We start from the raw sequence: 16,389 nt of genomic DNA on the forward strand, positions 1-16,389 counted from the left end.
GATTATGAATCCAAAGATTCATTGCTAGTTGGATGGCTCAACTCCACTATAACTCCTGAAGTTCTTGCCAAAGTGGGAGGCCTGGACACAACAAAGCAGGTATGGGATACCTTGGAGGAGGAGTTCGCACCTAAAACTAAGGCTCACCAGATGAGTCTCAAAAAGCAACTACACTGCATGAACAAAGGTAATAAAATTTTAAAATCATACTTGAGCGAAGCTAAAAGTTTGTTTGACCAGCTTGCAGCATCAGGCTATTCGGTGACTGCAAATGAGATGAAGCAATCCATTAGTAATGAATTGAATCATTCCTATGACCCAATAGTGACTGCTTTAAGCACCAATGAAGAACTTGATATACAAACATTGACTGCTCATCTTCTCACTTTTGAGATGAGGCTTGAATAGCAGTTAGCACAAATTCCACAACCCCTGGAAAATATTGTTTCTTCCAGCTCAGCATCATCAAGCAGGAATTAACCTAGATGGTTCAAAAATCAACCCAGAGGACCACCACCACCAAATAACAATAACAATCGTCGTCAGCAACAACCACAGAGAAATCTTACTCAAGCAGAACTACTGTGCCATATCTGCAAGAAGCGGAATCACACAGCAGATCGTTGCTGGTGGCGCTACGAAAGAGGCAACACCAATCAACAGAAAGCACCTGCGACTTATATTGCCTCACCTGGAGGACCATCTGAACAACAGTGGGTAACTGATTCTGGTGCTACTCACCATTTAACTGCTGATGTCAACAACCTATGCAATCCTCATGAATATGATGGAACCGATCAAGTTAGGGTTGGTAATGGTACGAATCTACAGATTGAACATATTGGTAACGCTACTTTCACATATAATTCTCGTCGTTATCTTTTAAATCGTGTATATCATGTACCAAGATTAAAACAAATCTACTCTCAGTTTATCAGTTCTGCAAAGATAATCATGTATACTTTGAGTTTCACACAAACTTCTTTGTTGTGAAGGACAAATGCACGGGAGCAACGCTGCTAAGGGGGAGGAATGAGAATGGGCTTTACATATTCGATGGTATAGGTGACATAAACCAGTCAATTTATCCACAGTCTTATCTCTCTGCAAGTCTTCCTGTATGGCACCAGCGCCTTGGTCACCCAATGCTTAGCACAGTTTCAAAAATAATTAGCAATTTTTTGCTTCCTGTTTTAAATAAGAAGTTTGATTTCTGTCACTCTTGCCATGTTCGCAAGAGAAAGAAACTTCCATTTTCTCTAAGCACTACAACCTTTGACAAATTTCTAGAAATTGATTTCGTTATTACATGTAGTTAATGGATGTTTCTCACATTATACTTGGGTCTTTCTTATGGTGAAACGTTCTGATGCTTTACAAATTTTCACTCAGTTTCATAAACAAGTAGAGAACCTAACTGGTCATAAGATTCAAATCTTCCAATATGATAATGCTCTTGAATACAAAAAGTTTACTTCTTATCTAAACAATTCTGGAATTCAGCATAGGTTCTCATGCCCACACACTTCAGCTCAGAATGGTCTTGCAGAGTGTCGCATTAGGCACGTAACTGAGAGTGAGCTTGCACTTTAATTTCATGCACATTTACCAAAAGAATTTTGGTCTGATGCTTTTACTACTGCCTGCTATCTTATTAACAGAATTCCCAAATCTACTACACATACAAAAACTCTTCTTGAATTGTTATATAGTAAACAACCAGATTATAACTTTTTACGTGTCTTTGGTTGTTTAGATTATCCTTGCCTTCGCCCTTACAATGCAAATAAATTAGAGCCTAGGTCTCTTCCTTGCATATTTATAGGTTACAGTACAACACATAAAGGATATGTTTGCCTCCATCAACCAACAAATCGGCTATATATCTCACAACATGTGAGATATGAAGAGAACTCATTTCCATTCTCTCCTCCATAGCAGCAAGCTCCTGATATTTTTCAGCCATCTACTGCTACAAGCACGGATATTCTTGGCTCATCAGTTTTCAGACCAGCACCACAAAGACAGTTGCAACACCAACATTCTGAATCTCCAGTTTTGTCGCAGCCAACATTATTGTAGCACAACTCACCAGCACCTACTCCATATGGTTCACCCATGCACTCTGCAGATACATTAGCAGTGTCACCCTCAACTGATATCTCATCATCCAAAAATACCCCTGAAGTACAATCGTTACAGCAAGAACAGTCACCTGGTCACACAATGGTAACTCGATATAAGGCGGGTTTTACAAAACCGATACAAAAAATGTGTCTTACAACAACAAAGTATCCTTTACAAGATGAGGATTTTATGGAACCTACTTGTTACTCTAAGGCCTGTAAGATTCCGCAGTGGAGAGATGTTATGGACAGTCAAATAAATGCACTCATCCGTAATGGTACTTACTCACTGGTGCGATATGAAGATGAGATGAATGTGGTAGGCTCAAAGTGGGTCTATCGAATAAAGCGAAACCCTGATGGCAGTATACAGCGTCACAAGGCTCGTCTGGTGGCTAAAGGGTTTACTGAAGGCTTAGATTATGGAGAAACTTTTTTTCTGTTGATTAAACCATGTATAATCAGGCTAGTTCTTTCTATTGAAGTCATGAATAAGTGGTCTTTGCGTCAGCTAGATGTGGAAAAGGCGTTTCTTCATGGTCTCTTGGTGGAAGAAGTGTACATGAAGTAGCCTGCAGGTTATGTTGATCCAAGCTTTCCTAATCACGTGTGCAAGTTGCATAAGTCCTTGTATGGACTCAAGCAAGCACCTCGTGCTTGGTTTTCACGTCTCAGCAGTCATCTACTACAGCTTGGATTCACTGCATCCACAGCAGACTCCTCGTTGTTTGTCAAAAACTCATGCGCTTTTATTATCTATGTCTTAATCTATGTTGATGATATCATTGTGACAGGTTCTGACAATACCCTAATAGATAAGTTGATCACTGATCTGGGTGCTGCTTTTGCAGTCAAAGACATGGGCAGGTTGTCTTATTTTCTTGGGGTTGAGATGTTGAATCATGTCCAGGGTATAATTCTATCCCAACGCAAATACATAGCTGATTTACTGCATCGAACAAAGTTAGATGGCATCAAACCTGTTTGTACACCTCTAGCCGCGAATATGAAGATTCACAAACAGGGAAGTGAGAAGTTTGAAGACCCTACACTTTACAAAAGTGTAGTTGGAGCATTGCAACATTTGCATATTACTAGACCTGATATCGCTGTGAATAAGTCCTTTCAGTATATGCATGAGACGTTTGTGGAGCATTGGGAATTTGTAAAACGAATCTTACGATATTTGAAGCAGACAATCAATTATTATTTGCCTTTCAAACCAAACAAGGATTATACTCTTAATGCTTATTCGGATGCCGATTGGGCAGGCAGTCTGGATGATCGCAGGTCAACTAGTGGGTATTGCATCTATTTTGGGGGTAATCTGATATCGTGGAGTGCGAAGAAGCAGAAGACAGTTTCGAAGTCAAGTACTGAAGAAGAATATCGTGGTGTTGCCACTGCCACTTCAGAGTTAACATGGATCCAGTCTTTGTTGAAGGAGTTGGGTATTAACACACCTACACCTTCCTTATGGTGTGATAACCTTGGTGCTACATATCTCACTGTAAATCCTATATTTCATGCGCGTACAAAGCGCATCGAGATTGATTACCATTTTGTTCGTGAAAGAGTGGCTAGGAAACAACTTACTGTGAAGTTCATCATCTCTAGAGATCAGCTGGCAGATATATTCACTAAGGTCTTGTCTTCTCCCAGATTTCAACAAATCAGAGACAAGTTGAACATCCGTCAACTCCAGTTCAACTTGAGGGAGGATGTCAGCACAACTAGTTAGAGTCTCATAGAGAACTCACAGTTATCTCCACAGACTACGGAAGCTGTTGAACAAACCTAAACCTAGTCTGGTCATCAATAATCTTCTCCGACTATTATCTAGGATCCTCCTTTATTTTATTTTTTACAGTTTTCAATAATGTATTTGATTCTTGATATAAATAGAAGATACAAGTCTCCACATTAATATTATCTAACAATGAGAAGATACACTTTTAGTCTCACACTCCCACCAAGAAGACTGTTGGAAGTACTTAGCATGGTGTTATTTGATAAGACTCTAATGCCTAATCCCTCAGATCACACAGGCCTACAGATTCTTTCCGAACTTTCAGAATGCATTTTGTTCTTGCCATTACCATCTTTCCATAATTCAAAACTTGATCTATTCTTTATTTACTCTAAACTGAGAAAATGGGTCTTGACTAAACATACTGGTAGTCCAAACTTGGACCACATAATCAAAGTAACCTAAACTAAGCAACATATTTCCACCAAAATTTCAAATTTTCATTTCATAATTAAAAACCAAAAGTTTACCATTGCAAATATCGGTTGCTTGCAGTTTAGATTTTGTTTTCAATAGATATTTGGTCATGAATAACACATTCATGAAGTCACATGTAATAATCAAAGTAAACTAAGAATACACAACAATTTCCACCATTTCAATCAACAAAAACACCAACATTTCATAAAAACAAACTAACACAAACGGCCTTTCTTGCTAAATAGAAATCGGTCCAATGCATATGTATATCAAATTTTGACACTAATATGAGGCTACAAATAAAAAACTAAAACAAACAAAAACATAAACGAAGGAACGGTTACTTGGACGAGTCTGCGACGGTGGCACCTTTCTTTCAGTAATTGTGAGTTAGTATCGCAATTCCTGTGCTAAGTTACAATACTTTCACAGTTATGACATATCAGTTATTAAGAAATCCAACATACCAAAAGATACTTACCAATCAATTCCAACTTAATTCACTGGTGCTAGTACTAATGCCTGTATTGAATCGTGATCAGCTTCAAAAACCGTGTTATACAATCATATCATTGCCATTCATAACACTCTTTTGGGAACCAACGATCACAAAACTAGTAATAAGATTCCTTTCAATCATATTATTACCAGTAGTAACAAAACTCCTTGAGAATGAACTGCAAAGTACTTGGCTCCAGTACTGTGATAAAATGATGCATCTCAGCTGATGCTATGAGCAAAATCGTAGAACTTGGAAGTGGTGGGTGTGATCTTGTGATAAATACAAACGAGAAAACATCTAGTTGAAATCATAGGTCTAGGGAATACCTACATTACTATTGTCAGAAACCACACCCCTCTCTACAAGGGGCATTGCCCTTACTATCATCCCTCTAGTTGTACTGTTGAAAAATGTCAAAGTTAAACAGTACAATCATTGAATCAATTAAGGGTGAACTTTAAAAAATCAATGAATTAGAGAAACCATTTGTGAGGATGAAAGTGCTTACTGATCCTGCGGCGAAGAAAGAACCTCATGTTAAGAAGCATTTTAGGTATTACTTGTTACCAGCAGTGTTCATTTTGCCATGTCTATGCATTATTACAAGGCTTGGAAAAACATCGACTTTAAAAATATTATCTGGCAACAACAAGATATAGACCGTGCTTTGAAAAGCAGTAATGCAAGCTAATAACGATAGTAAACAACAGAAATAATTACATTTTCGGTTCATTTCAGAAGTGACTGCATGAGACAAAAGAAGGGCTTTAAGTTGGAGATACTATAGTATGGTGTAACAAGTGAGAGACGCCATGAAAATATTCAAACACAAGCAAGTGACTCTATGTACTGATGAACATAACCCCGTGTGCCTGAGCCTCGAGACATGGTGAAACGAGTTTTTGGATCGAAATGATAAATCTCCTTATAGGCCATCTCTTTCAGATCATAGGATATAACTTGAGCAGCATTTATCAACAGCACCAATTTTTTCGATGATTTCTCTTCGGCTTCCCCGAGAAACAAAACTAACATGTGATATTCAACTGTGTTAAAATGCAACACCATCTCTGGGTATGCATTTATAATTCTTTCCAGGTCGAGCTTGTATATAAGATTCCACCCACTGTAATCTGTTTCCATCTCAAAGATGTTGTAATCTCTAGGACAAGATTCAAGAAACCCTACGAGATACAAATGATTTCTACAATCTCCAATGTACGTAAAAACCCACACATCATCATTAGGTACATCTGGCAACGGCAGCGGCTTTACTAAATCTTGTTCGATATCAAAATACACTGACGCCTCGTTTTCACCAGTCGAGATCCAATGGAGACAACCATTCCAGAACACACCTGACCTAAAGAAACTATGCCAGAACACACCTGGCCTAGAGAAACTGAGGGGAAGTGTTGAAAAAGGACTTGCTGCAGATAACCTCCATGAGTTTGTTTTAGTGGAATATATTTCGATGTTATAGAGATCAGGTTCTATTTCCCCTAAATCTTTCCAGATGCAGATAACTTGATAATGATCTGGAGCCTTGACTGGATCAAAAGCTAAGGATACACTACGAACTCCATTCCAAAGACGATCAGTGACGATATCTCTAAAGGGGGAGGGAGGGAAAGATTTGGATTGTTTTGTAGTTGGATTGTAAACATAAATGTGGTAGGTTACCAGACAAGGCTGCTTGCTCGTCTGGGCTGTTATCCTGGTGCAACATAATAGACCATTGCAAGAATGATTGATTCTTAGGCTAGTTTCAATAATGGGACCTTCCCAATTTCGCGGAGGAACTTCCACAAAATCTAGGGTTTTTAAGGGAACTCCTCCGCCAACAGTATTACTATGCTCATTATTGATGAGAAAGACAAAAGGAAATTCAAATTCTGGATCATCAGGAGGACCTGAAGGACGTCTTAATATCTCTATGAACAACCCAGGGATTTTGAAACTGCTGTTCCTTAGAGTATAATTCTTAGCAAAATATGAGTCAGAAATTAGAGAGAACCAATTTTTGGATACTGATTTGAAGATCAATAGAGATTTCACAGGTAGACATAATAAAATCTGTGTTAAAATATCAGAATTGTTGGCTACTTGTGTCGATGATAACGATGAAGAATTTTCTATAGGTAAATTCATACCTGATGACGATGATGATTGGCTGTCATTTTTACTGCCCGAAGACGACATCCTGATCCAAATCAAAGCGAGAAACTGATTCAGATCTACTAATCTATTCAAACGCCGGCGAATCAGAACTCTCAGAACCTAGAATCCCTCTCTTTCTGTCAAATTATTATAAAGAATCCCAAAGACATTGCGGTCCATCCATCCTTTGCACGACTCGGACTATGGGGAAAACCTCCCTAAATAAAACAATGATGCCAAAAAACGATGGTCCCAAAAAAACCGCTCATCCTATAATGCTATAACCTCTTTGTACTCAAGGCCAAAGTTAAAAAGCCCAAGCGAAGATGAGATTCAAAGGACATTTTGGTAAACCCTAATTTTGTGCTGGGGTATATAAGAATAAAAGTGAGTGAGCGAGTGGAAGTGGATAGAGACCAGTGAAGCCGCCGCCGGAATCGAACAAAAATAATCTCAGATATCTCATCTGATTACTAATGAAATTTGATTTCGGCTCTACATTGTAAATGAAGATTACATAAATCCATTTTGGCTCTACATTACATGCCCATAGAACTATAAAACTCTTCTGTGACTTGTCTTGCTCATTGTAAATGTAATCTATCAATTGGCCTTACATTTGTTTACAATTCAATAATTTAAACCCCTCTAGAGATGTTTACGGAGTATAATCTAGTTCAAGAATCTTGTCGGATTGTAAATATAGTACTCCAGTAGTGTTAAGTTATGACGATATTCGATTAATGTGTTCAACTGTTTTTGACGGATATGGCCAACTTCATGGTTGCTCAACGATTGCCAAGATCAAGTGTAGTACACCTTTGTAAGACCCGAGACCTGCAGTCCGAGCAGCAGTCAATACTAAGAGATTCAATGATATCAAGAATTTTTTTTTTGTAAACAACTAGTTGTCCAAATATTGAATTGTAAACAAATGTAAGGCCAATTAGAAGTTTGAAAAATCTAGTTTGGCAACCAACTTTCAACAGAGGTAATTAGCTTTTAGCTTTGATCTTTCTTCAATTCGATACTATGCGATGAGATCATTATTCTTTTTCTTCTTTTTCTTTTGCAAGAAGACGAGTTGTCAAGGAGACTCCAACCAGAACAAGGTATATCCGAAATCCGATCAAAATCCCATACTACACCACCACTTTAACTGTTTTATCCGATTATGTAAATGATATTTCAAACGTAATGAATGATCTCCAAACGAGTACAATGAATTTACATCAACGGGATATGATTCATGTCATGTCTTTGTCCCTGCATCTGGGATGGAGGACAACCATGTGAACTTACTCTAAACACGTTGCATTAAGATGATTTAGAAGAGTCTTCGGATAATACGCACAAATGGGGCACCAATTTTAGACACAAATGAGAGATAATACGCACTCTGCTCTCTATAAAACAGTATAGTCAACATGCAAACTTAAGTCGAAAGATTCCAGGACCATTTGTATGCTCCCTATGATGGGAAATCAGGTGCATATTAGGGCAGATAAAAGGTGGGAGAGTGAGTTATACCAATCCTTGGTAATATTATAAGGGATAGCTTTGGTTATCAAGTGACTCGTTACAGTGATTACAACTCAAAAAAATAAACTATCACCAACAAAGAATTGTTTAACGAATTTCATGAATTAGGGACAAATTTACAATTCACCTTTGAGTGTTGGCATTTATTTTGAAGTCTATTATTGGGCTCCAAGAATTTAGTTACGAGGATTCATAAGATCACAAAGTCATCAAATAATATTCAACAAAATCCCTTATCCTATCATTTTTATTAATGTCTAAAATGCCCTCATTTAATTAGTGTGAAAGATTACATTAACCAAATTAAGTAATATTATTGATCAGATTAGATTAATAATTTGATTTATTAATAAGGTTTGAAAATCAATAACCAAAGTCCCAAAAAAAGGAAAATTGGGATCACTTTTTCTTTTTTAAGTTTATATTTGGTTAGGAAAATGAACCACAGAATACCATACGGTGGTAAATTCAAAATCTTCCAACCGTACACAAACACATACGGTAGTAAATTTTAGAATCTTCCAACAGTACACAAACACATTGAAGACTACGATTTGGAATTGAGCTAATACGGTTGGGATAATAACTTTGATTTTGGTTGAAATTAAATATACAATTCGGAACTCCAAACCGTAGTAAAGTTCAAATGAATCATGGTTTGAGAAAAGCACGTACGATGGGAGAGGTGAGTTTAATTTTCTGGAAAGCTCATCTTATACACAACTTAAGCTCACTTGGAGATATATTTGTTAGAGAAAAATATCATACCTGAGATCCAGAGGATTCGGGAAAGCAGAAGACTGAAGCAGAAGACTGAGGCAATTGTACCTCTGCGAATAACAGAGGCACGAAAGGGGGGAAAGAAGTATAGTAAGGTTATGTTATTGGCGTACACACAATCGCACATTCGCACAGATGCACACATCTTGACACTTTCATATGTGATTAAACAGGGGTATATATTTATCTTCATATTCACACACATACTATCATATTCGCGCATGTATCATTTCACTCACGCAAGAAAAAATACATGCAATACCTTATCTGATTTTATAAATAGTAAAGAAACGAACATGCGCCATCAGAAAAGAAAGCAGCTGAAGAAAAACAAAGAGAGATAAAGAAATGGCATTCATCAAAAAATTGAATAGAAAGCAGTGTATGTACAAAGGAAGGAGTTTATAATACAAAGAACATGGACTTCATCAACATACTAAAAGGAGAACCAAAGCAAATATTTATTTCTTGCCAGCATCATCTTCATCAACCTCCGAATCCTGATCTTCCTCGACTTCATCATCCTCATCATCAGTTTTCGCTGTCAGAAATCTCAGAATTTTCTTCATTCTCGACTGGGTTCTCAAATTCATAATCTGGGAGAGGAATGTTATGTTGAGAGCACATACTACCAACCTCTTCCTTAAGAGACTCATCACGAACGCGAATGGCCTCCTTTGTTAAGTTGGAGACACTAACCCGAAGTTTTCTTTTAAGCCTGCGATACTTAGCATCAAGAGCACCATACTTCGCTTCCGCACAGTCAGATTCTGCAGCAGCCTTCGCTTTAAGACTCTAGATTTCAGCCAAGTGTTTCTTCTCAGCGCATGCGAAAAAAAGGAATCAAAGTCAAGGTCGCACGAGCATAACCTTATCAATGAACAAGAGGCAGAATTATTAAAGACAATAAGGAACCTTCTCTTTCGGAGATGAGGGTTTTAACAAGAGAGGCATGATCAGATTCTAAGATGATATTTGTAGCTAGCCCCAGTCCACTTAAATTCCGAATCTCTCTCTATCAGAAGACGAGAACGAAGGTCTTTCTCGCGTGCGAGGAGTGCATTTCATTCACTGATAGCACTCTCCCTATCTATTTGAACCTTTAGTAGACCTTCATGGTGTTTCTTTAGAGCCTTAGCACCGTTTTCAACCACCTTATTCTTCTGAGAGATAAGAGTATTCCTGCTTGCCTCCAAAATTCTAAATTTTTCCTTATCCTCGCGAAGGCGATTTTGAAAGTTTTTCATACAAACAAGTAAGGGCCTATGATCACTAATAAGAGACTCGTATTTCAACTTCACTTCTCCCCAGACAAGGTCATTTAAGCCTCGCATGGGAAAGTATTCTAAAGAAGCATTAAGGAGCTCCAGAAGGACATCGATATCCTCAGGAAGACGAGCTGCCTCATCAATTAAATTACAAACGTCTGCAGAGTTAAAATATAGGGGGAGCATATGAAAACATGGAAAAGGGTTATAAACTATAGGGGAACAAAAGACAACACACCTATTAATTGATTGTTTCGCCTGCGAAGGGTTTCGGCCTCTTGTGCCTGATTTGAAAGCTCGCCCTTAAGCCTCGCACACTCAGTCTTGAGAAGTACATTCTTCCTGTGCGAATCTGAAGCAATTGCATGAGAAACTCGCGCACCCTACAATTATCAAGAAATAAAAAGAGTAAGAATGATAAGGAAGAGTAAAACTTAAAATTAGGGTCATCACAGTTAAGAAAAGGGCAAACCAAGGAAGTTATAGCAAAGAGGAGTCCCGGAGATATGGCAGAGGCAGACCCTGGCAGGGATTCATGACTTAGAGTGGGAGCATTACACATAGAAGAAATCGTCTGACAAATGCGAGTTAACTTATCGTAACCAGTCGTTGCAAGAGAATCTCTAAAGATATGAGACAGCTGAGTCATGGGCGAATCTAAAGAAGGCTCTTATGAGAATGGCAGCTCGCTCCCTTGAAAGTCAGGGACCGAGAGGCAGGAAGACGAAGCAGAAGGGGTAATCTTCCTCCTCTTTGAGGGGTTGTCCTTATTAGAGACACACCTCTTGGAGACAGTAGCAGCATGGGTAATCTTTCCCTTGAGCTTCGCATCATTAGAAGGTATCGAGCGAGTGAGATCTTCCTCCTCACTATCAAAAGAGCTCTCACCAACCGGGGCATCAACCTCAATATCATCAAGCTTCACAGACAGATAAATATAAGAAATAGAGGCAACAATATTGTTAAAATAAGATAAACAGTATTTCTTACTTTATCAGTGAGTGAGTGAAGATCTTCTAAAGTACTAGGCTTCTTAGAGCGCCTATAATTACTCTTCATTCTGGAAATCTGAAAACGAGGAGAATAATGAGGCAAGGAAAAAAGAGTTATAAAACGGATAATAAGGGTACGAAAGAATACATACCACTTTCTCCTCCTCAGTCCAAATAAATTCCCCAATGGGAGTAAGGCAAGAAACCCGTGGGAAGAGGATTGATCGTCCTATTGTTACCATAAACAGTAATACAGGATCCTTCCAGAACTACAGGGAATACGTCCAAACGATTATCATTTGAATGTCGCGCGGTACGATTGGTTTTATCATTCCAATCAACATCTCGCATGATCCTGTCACTCTCTGCGATGTCGTCCTTCCTTATTAAGCAAACAACCCGAGAAGACACAACCTTCATCATCGCCACATCATAATTGTCAAATAATATCTCAAGATTATACTCTGCAGGATTGATCTCTGCATCAGCATACGCCGTATTCCTATATTCTGTAGGATAAAGGGATCCCAGACCAGCAGCTCTACGAGCGAACTCGATTATTATTCTAATCGCTTCGCCACTTAGTTGAAATATCGCACGCTTGAAATATCGTGCGAGAGAATTCGGTAAAAAAGAGGAATTCGCATATCCAAAAGAGGGATAGGAAAACCAGCAAGAAGTTGTCCCGCTGAGATGATGACCTTCTGATCGTTCCATTGATCAGACCTGAACCGGTTTGGGTTAAGAGTCATAGTAGGACTTGATTCAGGAGGAACGGATAATTCGAAGCCTTTATCTCCAAACTCCACCTTGAGTCTATCAAAGTGATCGATCATTTTCCATCCTGGTTTATGACCCATGATTGTTTCTTAAGAAAAGGGTTGAAAATATACGATGATGATCAAGAAAACAAGAAAAGGGATGGGAAGCGATGGAGAATCAGGGGAAGTGATAGAGAATTTAAACACTAATTAGGGCGAGATGTGTCCGAAAATTGGTTAATCGTATTGAAGGAAGAGTAGGTTGCAGTAGAAAGAATAGGAAAGTTACAAAGCTTGGAAAAGAGAGGAGAAAGTGAAAGAAAATATTGAAGAAAGGTTTGATATATTTAAAGATTTCGCTTCCGTCTTTTCGAAATCCTACGCATTTATGACTGATAAGAAAGGAAGCGACAGTTGCAGGAACCGATCGCAACGTGTCAATAAATAAGGCAGTAAATACAACACGTGGTGAGAATAAAGTCCGAGATCTCGGAAAAACTAATAGAAAAGGAATACCAAAAGATGGTAAGGTGCGAGTAATCGCATGACATGCGAAGAAGGAGGTAAAAATAATTTCTCTCATCATTCCTTCTAGTGAAGATCAACGAGAGAAGAGGAAAAATGTAGGGGTTAAATATCGCACCTTCATATATCGTGCGAAGAAGCCTCATCATAAAGGAGCGAGGTCAGTTCGCAGGTATGGATTCCAGAATGACGAAGCCAATGACGTCACGAACTCACGAGTAAAATATGAAGATATGTGCTAAGTCCATGAGAACGTGCGAGATCTCCAAGAAAGTGGGTGCAATCCAATCGCACGACAGATCCAAAAAAGGGATTTTGTTAGCTGTCCTCCACTATGTAAAAATACGATAAATTGGCCTAACCAACTTAAAGTTGGGGATGATGCTTTTTAGAGAAAATTAGATTAGAATTTTAAGAGAGAGAAAATTATTTGTTCTCCAAGTTAAGGTTAGGGCTGCACAACGGGTAGGGTGGGTAGGATATGGCTTATACCCGCCACCCTATCCGTTTACTGGCGGTTAAAAAAATCTTTACCCGCCACCCTACCCGACAAATAATGGATAGGGTAGGATACGATTAAAAAACTGGCGGGTAGGGTAGGGTTGGCGCGTATGGGTAGGGTATGTGCACCCCTACGCAGGGTGGGTAGGATATGGCCTATACCCGCCACCCTATCCGTTTACTGGCGGTTAAGAAAATCTTTACCCGCCAACCTACCCGCCAAATAGTGGATAGGGTAGGATACGGTTAAAAAACTGGCGGGTAAGGTAGGGTTGGCAGGTATGAGTAGGGTATGTGCACCCCTAGTTAAGGTTTTACTTTATCCTTGTATCCATTGCTTTCACATTAATAAAGATTGTTCGTGTTGTCTTCTTGGTTTGTTTTCTAATACTAAGTAGGGTGTGGTAGTGGGATTTCTCGCTACTACAATTGCAGTTTACAATGAAATTGGATGTTGTTTCCATATTGTAGAAGTTTTATGAGTAAATTTTTCTTTTCAATTTCAGTGAGTTAGTATTATGTCCCCAGAAACCAAAAACTACTAGAGCAACTACAGTTAGATTAGATGAAACCAAACAAAAGAGCAGAATATAAACGAAGGAAGTTCCTTTACTTCAATTGTACGATTAGCCCCATTCAGTTCAGACATTGCGATTCACATCCTCCTCCTACATTTCTGTGGAAGAGACTTGTAAAGCCTGGGACCATGACTTCCTCTTCAAAACAAGCTGTAACCATAGGCCCAGAAGACTTAATCTTACTATCCTAGCATGTTTGGATAAAAAAAGCAGAAATCAATCCCATATGTCTAAAGCAAAAACGATACTAGAAGTAGTAGAAGTCAGACAGTGAATCTAACCGTGAGCGTAATCATTTGTTCGTAATCCTATGAAATTTGTGCGTTGTAGCAGCGACTGTGATGGAATGTATGTTTCCTCACCATTTTTTTGTTAACCGTACACAGGAATGCCGGTTTGATTCTACGACATGTTTTAAACATAACTCGTACTGTTTCTAATGATTTGAGTTAAGTCTAACTTATAAACTTTTGCGTATCTGCTCAGTCTGTTGAAAAATGAAATAAAGTCTAGTAACTTTTCTTTATTGCTAGTAAAATTGTTAATCTTCCATTCTTCAAGAACATACAAAATATAACTTTCATATATTCATCACACAAAATCCTTGTTTTACAGCAGTAATAAGGGCTTAGTTGATACTTTTTGAAGAAAGTCTTTCTACTACTATTGAAGGAAACTCGTCCGAAGTCCATCAAAATGAACATAAAACTTTAGGAATCTCCTTCCAAGATGAAAATAGAACCCCAAGAACCTGAAAAAATATTACTTTGCGACTCTTTATAACTGATTTGACGAAAGTATGTTATCATTCTCATCCACCTTGTTCACATGCGTGTCATCAAAAGCCACTCAAAGTGCGCGCAAAAAAAGGGCAAATAATCTAAATACAAAGAAAAGAAAGATTTTCGAAATTGTAGATGTGAGAAGGAAAATGGTTTACAAGTGGCAGAATAAGCTTATCATCATTAAGCTTAATGTTTCTGATAAAATACATGGGAACCTGCTGAAAATGTAGAGGAAAAAAAGATTTTGGGAACCATAAACGTGACAAGGAAGAGGCTTCATAACCGACATACTGAATATCTGATAAAATGGTGTGATTAGCCTGAGAGAACGAGTAATCCAAATGCGAAGAAAAGAAAGATTTTCGAAATAGCAGACGCGGGAAGGAAAAGGGTTCACAACACGCATACTGAATATCTGATAAAGTGGCATGGTTTGGCCTGAGAGATCAAATACATGGTGTCCCATGGAGAATGTGGAAGAAAGAACAATTTTTATGAGGTTGGATTGGGATCAAACCTGTGAACTCAAGTTTGATATCTTGAAGTAAATTACTAGCTAGACAATTTTCCATAGAATCTCTGGTTGTTGTAATAAATCGATTAGAACATATGTTGCGCTTATATTTGAAGTTTTTGTAAATATAAGCATGAGGCAGAAACATGTACATGTTTATGGTTAATTATTGGTACGATACAAGGAAATTAAGAAACATAAACAATGAGGATCTCCCAGTAAAAAACCTTGTTGCTAAAATAAAACGATGAACGAAAAGAGTTTATGCACAATTTATAGATGTAAAACGCAAAGTAAAGTGTGTTTAATTGTTTAGATACTGTCGAATTATGACGACATATTGCAACAATTTGCCAAGGTTCAATGCACTTATCTCGTGCAGTTTAATGTTCATTGTATATTAGTAAACAAGAGAAAGAACTAAGATTAATGGTGGCATATGCCATATGGAATTAAAAGCACAGAAGATTCCAATTAAAGATTTGGCAAATCTAACCTATTATTATACAGATTAATGTCCTAATAAAATTTGATCAACAATATTTTTAGAAATCTATCATAGCATAAGATCGATGTACATATATGTTGGAATCTTTTTTTTTTTTTCCTATGGAGTTCAATCTACAGAGCACAGTCCATTGCTTTGTCAATGAAAGTCAGACCGTTTTTTAGGGGTTGGCCAAACAAGCCTTAAATAGTAGGACTAAAAGCAAGCACGCAAAATAAATCATTTTATTCAAAAACCAACATTCCTAATCATTTCACATTCTAACATTCCCTTACACCACCACCTATCATCGGTGGTAGCTAAAGTTCATAAAAACATAAAACAAGTTCAAACAACAACAACATAACAACTCCCAAAAAAATCCAACGAAATGATTTATCGAATTCTCATTATTTTTTGGCTAATATGTTTACTAATCCCAACTTTTTGGTTCAGAAAAAATCTATGTTTTGGGTAAGTCCATCGAAAAGATATGAAAACAAATAAATAACATAAAGGAGAGAAGAAGTTTCACAATAGTTTATGATGCAAACACGGAATAAAGAGTGAGAGTTACCCATATCCAAGCTCAAGAGTCTTCTCTCTAAGGGGGGGCTTTCGGGAGAGGAGAAATTAAA

The 16,389-nt window shown here is 37.9% G+C and overlaps 2 protein-coding genes across 3 annotated transcripts; both read right to left on the minus strand.

The window, feature by feature from the left end:
* Positions 1-5,680: 5,680 nt before the first annotated feature.
* On the minus strand, positions 5,681-7,060 carry LOC113343511 (F-box protein At5g07610-like). The gene has a single exon (XM_026587666.1). The coding sequence runs from the start codon at positions 7,058-7,060 to the stop codon at positions 5,681-5,683; it is 1,380 nt and encodes a 459-aa protein (XP_026443451.1).
* Positions 7,061-9,723: 2,663 nt separating this feature from the next.
* LOC113343553 lies at positions 9,724-12,668 on the minus strand. Of its 2 annotated transcripts, none has more exons than XR_003357291.1 (5): positions 11,753-12,668; positions 11,599-11,676; positions 11,081-11,527; positions 10,847-10,991; positions 9,724-10,156 (listed from the first exon to the last, which is right to left on the minus strand). XR_003357291.1 is itself a non-coding variant. In XM_026587708.1 (5 exons), the coding sequence occupies exons 3-5, from the start codon at positions 11,255-11,257 to the stop codon at positions 10,405-10,407; spliced, it is 684 nt and encodes a 227-aa protein (XP_026443493.1). In that variant the 5' UTR covers positions 11,258-11,527; positions 11,599-11,676; positions 11,753-12,668; the 3' UTR covers positions 9,724-10,404. The 2 variants fall into 2 exon arrangements, 1 of the variants encoding a protein (XP_026443493.1); XM_026587708.1 differs by having other exon boundaries at positions 9,724-10,766.
* Positions 12,669-16,389: the final 3,721 nt, after the last annotated feature.

The sequence above is a fragment of the Papaver somniferum genome, unplaced genomic scaffold (assembly GCF_003573695.1).
Source record: "Papaver somniferum cultivar HN1 unplaced genomic scaffold, ASM357369v1 unplaced-scaffold_6, whole genome shotgun sequence".
Taxonomy (NCBI): domain Eukaryota; kingdom Viridiplantae; phylum Streptophyta; class Magnoliopsida; order Ranunculales; family Papaveraceae; genus Papaver; species Papaver somniferum.

Coding starts and splice junctions, on each gene's coding strand:
- LOC113343553 (XM_026587708.1), bottom strand. CDS start 11,257: ATGACTCAGCTGTCTCATATCTTTAGAGATTCTCTTGCAACGACTGGT. Junction 10,992..11,080: donor TCTTTGCTATAACTTCCTTG/GTTTGCCCTTTT, acceptor TGATAATTGTAG/GGTGCGCGAGTTTCTCATGC. Junction 10,767..10,846: donor GCGAAACAATCAATTAATAG/GTGTGTTGTCTT, acceptor TTAACTCTGCAG/ACGTTTGTAATTTAATTGAT.
- LOC113343511 (XM_026587666.1), bottom strand. CDS start 7,060: ATGTCGTCTTCGGGCAGTAAAAATGACAGCCAATCATCATCGTCATCA.